Raw genomic sequence first — 9159 nt, 5'->3', positions numbered from 1 at the left:
CCACCACCGCCTGGCCTCAATCTTCTTTAAGTGGCTAGCTACTGGAAGTCTGACCGTGGGCAGCACAAGTTGGACTTTGCTTCTCCTCCTCCTCCTCTTCATTCTCCTCTTCCCTCTCCTCTTTTTTTTTTGGGGGGGGGGAACACAAGGGGAGGCGAACCTGAGAGGACTGGAAAGTGTGATTGGGGTGCATGATGTGAAATTTCCAAATAATCAATGAAAATATCATGTTGGAAAAAGTACAGGGAATTTGGGACATTAAGAATGGTAGGAATACAGGAAGGAAAAGACTCTCGGCTCAAAGACCCAGAAAATATTTTCAACAAAGTCTCTTCAGCACATAATGATAAAAACATGAAATGTACAGAACAAAGAAAGAATATTAAAAGCCTTAAGGGTAAAAGACCAAAGTAGCACATAAAGGCAGACCTTTAAAATCATACCGAGCTTCTCAGTTGAGACGCTAAAAGTCAGAAGGTCCTAGACAGATGTGGTGTAGACTCTAAAAGACCATTGATGCCATCCCAGACTACTATAACCAGCAAAAGTTTTAATCACCATAATGGATAAAATAAGATAGTCCATAATAAAGCTAAATTTAAGCAATATCTATCTACAGATCCAGCCCTATAGAAGATGCTAGAAGGAAAACTTCAACCTAAAGAGGTAAACTACACCCATAAAAACACAAAGAATAAATAATCTTAGAGCAGCAAAATCAAAAGGGATGCACACGCACATCCACACACACACCACTACTACCAACAGCAACAATAAACTGACAGGAATCAACAATCACTGACATTTCTCAATATCAATGGTCTCAATTACCCAATAAAAAGACATAGACTAACAGAATGGATGGGAAAACAGGATCCATCCTTCTGTTGCACCCAAAAAACACAACTCAACATCAAAGTAGACATTCTCTCAGAGTAAAGGGATGGAAAAAGGTATTCGAAGCAGATGGACCTAAGAAACAAGCTGGTGTAGCCATTTTGGTATCTGAAAAAAATAGACTTCAAACTAAAACTAGTCAAAAGAGAAGGGAAGGACACCACATACTCATCAAAGGAAAAACATCCAGCAAGAGGACATTGCAATTGTTAACATCTATGCCCAAACATAAGGGTACCCATGTTTATAAAGAAACACTACTACAGCTTAAATCACATATTGACCCTCACACATTGATAATTGGAGACCTCAATACCCAACCCTCAATAATAGATGGGTCATCCAGACAAAAACTAATCAAAGATATGCTGGAGCTAACTGATGCTATAAACCAAAGGGATCTAACAGATATTTACAGAACATTTCACCCAAACACAAAAGAATATATCTTCTTCTCTGCACTTCATGGAACATTCTCTAAAACTGACCACATACTCAGACACAAAGAAAGTCCCAATAGATACAAGAAAATTAAAATAACGCTATGCAGCCTATCAGGCCAGCACAGATTACAGCTGGTTATCAACAGCAACAGAAAGCTTACAAACTCGTGAAAGCTGAACAACTCTCTATTGAATGGGAAATGGGTCAAGACAGAAATTAAAGACACTCTAGAATTTAAAGAAAATGAATACACACTAAAACAAGATTTTTATATCTAGTTTTATGAGTATAACATCTTTTATTGGGAGACAATATTCAGTAACATGAAGATGGGAATCTCCCTGATAGAAATTGAGTCTTCACAGTTAGAACTATTCTAGAACTACTGAATGCTCTGTGACATCCTGTGCGCATGAGCTGGAGAACATTGTGATAAGTTTTTACTAACATCACTATTTCAGCACAAATATTTTGGGAAAGTTAATGAAAAAAATGAAATGTTAAATGATATTTTGGCAAGTTTTGATCAGGAAAGATTTCAATTTTTTCCTGCTAATAATGAAGCTACATCATCCAGCAGTAAGAATGTTTGTATGGCAAGCCAGCGAGCTGAGTTTCCCATGAAACATCTAACAGTATGCAGTTTCATTAGCAATCCATGTGTCAAGCCACATGTCTCAAATTTGGGTTCTGAAAATTTCTAAGTTGCCACAAGTGTTTTCCCAGGCAAGATGAAGCCCTTTCAAATGAAAGTAGTTAGGACCTTACATAACAAAATGTGATGCTTTATTATAATTCTCGTTGTTGTCATTATTATAATTACTATTACGTTTTTTGGTGTTTGTTATTGAAATTACAGCAATACTGTATCATAAATGTGCAGGATGACTATTCCACTTATCACAAGGTCCAAAAGAGAAAGTATTATTTTCCTGTTAATGACATGTAGTCCCTTTGTTCTAATAGATACAAAGTACCTAGAGGTAGTATATAGAGTAAATATTGTTCCATTAGTCCACTTCCTTCAGCTTCCATTATCTGAGGAAATGTTCATAACAATTTTGTTTACAAGTCTTTGTTCTAGCCACTAACAGCAGGCGTCCATACTACTGGGCTGATTTTGCTTACATCTACAAAAGAAATGTTACATGATACTCAGGCCTCACTTTCCTTTCCATCATACATCTTCAAGGAATGTCAATAAACTCACTTTTGTATGGCAAAAAAAAATTTAAAGAAGAATACACAGCATACGCAAACTTGGGACACAATGAAAGCAGGTATCCTTCTAATCATTTCAGTTCATAACACTAAGTGCCTACATTAAAAAAAAAACTGGAACGATCTCATACTAGCAACTTAGTAGCACACCTAAAAGTTCTAGAACTAAAAGTAATCACACATAAGAGAAGTATTTGGCAAGAAACGATCAAACTCAGGGCTGAAATCAACAAAAACAAAGAGAACAATACGAAAAGTCAATGAATCAGTTGGTTCTTTGAAAAAAAAAAAAAAGCCAACAAGACATACAAGCACTTACCCAAAATAACTAAAAGGCAGATTGAGAATATCCAAATTAACAAAATCACAAATGAAAATGGGGAGCACAACAGATACCTAGGAAATCCAGAAAATCCTAAGTATATACTTTTAGAACCTGTGTTTTACTAAATTGAAAGATATAAATTAAATGGATAGTTTTTGTGGTGGATACCACTTACCAAAATTAAACCAAGATCAGATAAGAAATTTAAACAGATAAGCAAAGTTAAATCCCCAAAGAAATAGTAGTCACACCTAATAAAACAAGGCCACACCTCCTAATCTTTCTAATCATTTCTGTTTCATTCCCTGGTGACCAAACATTTAAACATATAAGTCAGTGGGAGCCATTTTTATGCAAACCACCACACCTTTAATGCTCATAATTTTCAGAATCAGTCTTTTTTGTTTTGTTTTGTTTTTGAATGGTTTTAGTAAGTATTCCACACTGGCGTCAAATTTATACATAACCTCCCACGTCACATTCCCAAATGCAAGGATTATAGGCATTTATCCACATGCCTAAATATAAGTAACTTCTTCGCTGAGGCAAAAAACAATGTTTTACAGATATTAGATCAATATAATATTTTGTTTTATATTAACAATGTAATGGCTACAAACATGATATGCTTTTAAGTTTCATCTATTTTAGTAACCTTTCATCCATTGCTTTCTCAAGCACATCAATGACAGAATAAATCAAACCCAAAGTTACAACATTTCCAAATTTTTGTGGTTTAAGAACTTCTCCCTCTACTCCTCCCAGTTCCTCTCTACCACCCCTCCCTTCCTTTCTTAGAATGTATCATATGAGAAAAGAAACTATTTTCAAATAAAAGGAAAAGTGAAAAATTAGGTATGCAAATATATAGCAACAAATAATGAAAAATAGGCCATGAACTTAAAAAAGGAGGGGTATATGTTAAGGTTTGGAGGGAGGAAAGGGAAGGAAGGAATGGTGTAATTATGTCATAATCTCAAAAAGCAAAGAAAAAAGTTCTTGTTAAATGCTTAATGGGAGTGACATAAAAAAACTATAGGAAAAACATTTTTAAAAAACCTTCTGTGGCTGATTTTGAGATCTACAGGGTTGGAAGGATATGCTTGCTGGTATGTCCTTACAAAGTATGGATGCAATGTGTGTAACTCACCGCCAGCACACAGACTACAATAAAATACCAAAAATAATTTTAAAACAATTTTAGTATAATTTCTTTGTTGTCATAACTCAATTTTAATGCTGTGATTAACATCTATCATACAAATTCCTGAAAAGTTAACAATTGGTTCTCAGAAGGTTATAGATGTTGGTTTCAGCTCATTATATGCTAGTATATTTTGTCCTCACAGGTAGGCTTGGAAAACCAACAATTACACAGAGTTTAATAACATTTGTGAACAATTCTTGTAATGTCACACTGACCTGCTCTATGGAGAAAGAAGAAGAGAATGTCACCTACAGTTGGAGTCCCTTTGGAGAGAGAAGCAACGTCCTTCAAATCTTCCAGTCCCCTGAGGATCAAAAACTGAATTACACATGTACTGTCCAGAACCCTGTCAGCAACAACTCCAACTCTATCACTGCCCAGGAACTCTGCACAGGTAACCAGCTCCATCCGTCTCTTCTGCAAAGTCTCAGAAATCACTCTGAAGAGTGTCAAGGCTTAACCTTTGACTAATCATCACATGTATGTGCCTCCTCCATGCTGACACTAGCCCGGGTGTATCTTCACCCAAGTAGCCTACTGGGAAAAAGACCAAAGCCCTCTAGGGAGTGCTAAGCATTCCCGGGTGTTTTAAGGAGCCCCTGGTTGACTCTCTGATTCAGACCGTAAATTGAAGAGCCTTGGCAGTCTCTGAAGGACATCACATTTTGACAATGGCCATGAAAGTAGACAAACCTGCACAGAATCTTAGCCCTGTCTCCTGATAGCCAAGACTCACAACAATTTCTCTTTCCAGACATTTCAAGCTTCCACCTCCGCCATGCTGTGTTGCCAAGTGGACTGGCTGTTGCTCTCCCTCTGCTTGTTCTCATTCCATTTTCAGTGTTTCTATTCTATTTTTACAAGAGAAGGCGCGATGGGACTGACCTGGAAGGTAAAATGTGAGAATGGGCTTTCTTTCTCCCCAGGAGTGAGTTCATTTATTTAGCCAGGACGGAGTGGAGCGTATCATTTTGGGAGCCATAGTGGTAAAGCCAAGGGAGCATTTGCTAGTCTTGTTTCTACTAGAGCTGCTTCAGAGCTGATGGGGATGACAAGGGTCTCTGGTTGGGGTTTCTGATCTGCCATAGGGTTGTAGAACCATAAGGCTAAAAGGACATAAGTAGTACTTTAGAGAAGGAGGTAGCAAGAAGTTAAAGGACAAAACTCATTGGCTGAGAAGTCATCATAGTCAGGCGCCAACACTGATAGTAATGGTTGATACTCCTGAGACAGTGCCTTGTGGAGGTTAAAGGCTTCTCATCTGAAGGATATCAATTATGCCAGAAGGCTAAGTAAACAAGGGCCCGAAAGAATGAGAGTTCTTTTGTGAACTGACCCACGAGGGGTAAATAACTGGGAAATTCAGCTGCACGTGCTCTTCAAAAGGAATCCATCCCTCAGAGGCCGGTTCGCTTTATCTAGTTGATCTGTACATATACATATGTATATATCTATATGCATGTGTGTATATGTTATAGATAGATGCATAGATATATAGATACAGATCCTCCTGGTTATTAAAGACCTGGAGGACTGTGTCTCATAAAGTGAAGAAAGGAGCCTGGGATCCCTCGTCTAGTTTTTGAAGGTTTTATCTAATATCCAGAGAGGCTTGGTGCACATATGCATCCAAATGGTGCAAAGATATCCATTAGCCACATTGTGAAGGGGAAGAATGTTCTCTGAAGAGAGGATGACTTTTCATTCTTCCCTGGGTTCCCTATATGAAGCTCTTAAGATTGTGTGATTCCCTATATGAAGCTCTTAAGATTGTCTGATTCCCTCTATGAAGCTCTTAAGATTGTGTGAGGGGGGGGGGGACTGGAGAGATGGCTCAGAGGTTGAGAGCACTGCCTGCTCTTCCAAAGGTCCTGAGTTCAGTTCCCAGCGACCACGTGGTGGCTCACAACCATCTGTATGGGGTCTGGTGCCCTCTTCTGGCCTGCAGGCATACACACAGACAGAATATTGTATACATGATAAATAAATATTTTAAAAAGAAAGATTGTGTGAGGGGGAAAGACTTGGGTAAGGAAAGATGGCGGTCGGAGAGAGGAAGGAGTGAGGGGAGGAAGCAGAGTTGCTAGACGGAGTGGCTAGTGAGCAGGGTCTCGAGTGCAACAAAGGAAAGGTGATCAAAGATGTCGCCTGTGGTTGATGGAGCGTGGTCCAGGAATGGAGCCATGTGAGGAGAACTCTCAGTGCTTGGGAGAAAACTTCAAGGAAACAAGAGCCTTGTGACCCCAGTTTCTTCGGTTGTTGGAATGTGTTCCTGTGCTCCTCCCCGGAGTGGGGATTGGAGAGAGTTCACTTCAGGTCATTCATCACAACTGGTTGTTGTTATTTGTTTATTCGCCTCTGTGGAAAACATGTTCTTGCCACATGTGGCTTGTCCTTGGGACTGTACACTTTACTCGGGTGACTTTTCTTAACCCTCAGAGTACAAACTGTCTGGGGCTCTGAATAAAGCTGGCTATTGCTTGAGACTTCAATCTACCTCATTTTTGGGCTCCATGCTCCCAAGTCCCACACCTTTAGAGGGGTGTACGGTTGGCTTTAAAGGAGACGGACCAGTGTGAGACAATCTAGGAAGACACATCCAATATCCCTCTTGAAGCTTGAGGACTATGATGAGGCCATGAAGCTTAAATATAGGAGATCTATGTCCTTATCTAAATTATGACAAAAGAGATTGAATTTTAATACTCAATTTTACAGCAGTGTGCCATGAGGTGACTAGCATTCTTGACCTGAGAGTGGATATTAAGGGTCGAGTTTTATTGCAAAGTAAAACTAGGGGAGGTATTTTTCTTTTGATAATCTGTGATTCAAATTTGAACCACTTCTTCAGAATACATCCCAGGGCTAAGTCAGAGGGAATAATGGGCATGAGACCCATCGTGTGGGTCCTACCGGAGGTGAAGTTTTTACTCAGAATGGACCATTTGAGGGAGCAACAGGACCCTAGTGTCAAGGACAATACCTGGCTGTGCTGCACTGTCTCCATGAAGATGTGCTTGTAAGCTAAGGTGTCACTTGAGAACAGAGACTCTCAGACTGGAGAGATAATGGCTTGGTCAGTCGTTAAAAAACTAGGCTTACAACCAAAAATATAAGAGACTAGAGACTCTCCTGGTGAATGGAGACTAAATTTGGTTTCATTCAACAGTCAAATCTCTCCAGCTGGTGAAATCAAAGCAACCCTGAAGGTAAATTTTTACAGTGTCATACTTGTCGTAGATTGGTCAGTAGGGAAAGGAGAGGACTCACCATCCAGGAGAAACCTAGGTGACTTATGGACCGTTTGCCAGGAGCCAGAAATTATCGGCAAAAGCACCACCAACCACGTGCTCTGCTCCCACCTGCTCTGGCGAGCAACAGCAATGCTTGAATGCGGAAAAGGAGTGAGAGAGGAGAGGATAGACTAAGCCCTCACAATACGTGCACATTGCCCTGGACAAGCGCTGCTGCCAACTGCGCTACACCTTGAGAGCAAAGTGGCCCTTCATTCTTACAAAGGGGGGGGGAGGGGAGGGCACTGTTCTTTTTTTCCTTTCCTCGAGTCCTACCAAAGTAGACCCTTGATGTATTAGTTACTTTTCTCATTACTGTGACAAAATACACGGAATTCCATCTTGACAATTATTTGACCAGTTATTTTAGCTCTCTAAGATTCCATTTCCTCAGCTGTAAGGTAGCCATAATAATGGGGTTTACTGCATGTACTTATTAAGGAGATTACACACATGTAATAGTCAGCCCGGCCCCTGGTACTAGGTAAATATTAGTTCCTGCGGGTATAATTGACAGGCCTGAGAATGGGACAGAGGAGGCATTCTAAGGGAAAGGTTTTATGACATGCATCATAACTCAATCAGATTTACAAAAGGGAATGTCATCATCCCTCAGGCTTAATCTCCACGTTTACTCAAAGAAACATCTTTCTTCTTCTCACAGCCAAGAGAGTAAGGAGAGACAGAGACAGAGAAACGGGGACAGACTATTTTTTGCACCCACGAATAAAATTGAGAGTGCTTTGTCCGGCTCCCTTACTGAGTCTGGGGCAGAAACCAGACTAGCTCTGAACTACTGAGCCCTAGGGTGATCTCAGATCTGACCCATCATTTGTACCTATTTTGATGTCCTGTAATAAGAAGGCACAAAATCCTGGCTATCTCTTTTCAACTTGACCCTAAAACACTGTGTTGATACTAAACAAAAAGATTAATGCCTCATCTAGCTCAGAAATTCTTAAAAATTAAGGCTCTTTGTACCCTTCCTTTGTTTCTCTGGGGCCTTCCATGGAGCCTGGCACAAACAAAAAGCTTAATAGATGCTTAACTATCTCATGAATGCTTGTGGTTATAGTCGGCTATGCACCAGGATAATAAAGCACCGAGTATAATTAGAATAAGTCAGGTTAAACAATTGAGACCCTGACGTGGAAAGTCCACTAGCCATGCATGGTCATCAATGCCAGAGCTACCTTTGAATTACATACAGGGCTGGGAAGAGTCTCTTTAGGCTAAACTGGACTTCAGGAATAAAAAAGAATTCCCACTGGGATTTTGGTGCAATTTGAATGAGATATGTTCTATCACACATGTAATCCTTGGGATGAAAAGACCAGCTGGTCCAAGCACCCTTCTCTGTAGGGTGGGGGCCATTTAACCTCTGGGTTTTATTTCTTTGCCACAGAAAGATAAAATAAGACTTAACAGTCTCTAAAACCCTGTCTGCCTTTCACGGACTATTGTTCTATGTTTATTTGTGGCAGGTGATGTCTCAAAGGAAACAGCATACTCTGAAGTTTCAAGAAATGCTCATCCCATGGAGTCCAGAATCTACGATGAAATCCCTGAGGCCAAGGTGAGCTGATGCTACTCATGAATGCATCCTACCACTACCTGCAGAATAGGAGTCTTGGACAACAATTGCCGGCTGTTTGCCATTGCCTACTGCATGTACTGGCTTTGTGGGAGCCTAGGCAGTTTGGATGCTCACCTTACTAAACCTGGATGGAGGTGGGAGTTCCTTGGACTCCCCACAGGGCAGGGAACCCTGA

The 9159-nt window shown here is 40.2% G+C and overlaps 1 protein-coding gene across 1 annotated transcript in view; it reads left to right on the top strand.

The window, feature by feature from the left end:
• The window catches only part of Cd84 (CD84 molecule), a 64854-nt gene that overhangs the window by 51583 nt on the left and 4112 nt on the right, over nt 1-9159 (top strand). The window contains exons 5-7 of the mRNA XM_026789974.1: nt 4237-4488; nt 4849-4986; nt 8872-8963. Coding sequence (XP_026645775.1) covers nt 4237-4488; nt 4849-4986; nt 8872-8963 — 482 coding nt within the window. The remainder of the gene's footprint in view (nt 1-4236; nt 4489-4848; nt 4987-8871; nt 8964-9159) is intronic.

Source organism: Microtus ochrogaster, unplaced genomic scaffold (assembly GCF_000317375.1).
Source record: "Microtus ochrogaster isolate Prairie Vole_2 unplaced genomic scaffold, MicOch1.0 UNK35, whole genome shotgun sequence".
NCBI lineage: Eukaryota > Metazoa > Chordata > Mammalia > Rodentia > Cricetidae > Microtus > Microtus ochrogaster.
Note: the sequence above shows the minus strand (reverse complement) of the source record. Positions and strands in the feature narration are given on the sequence as shown.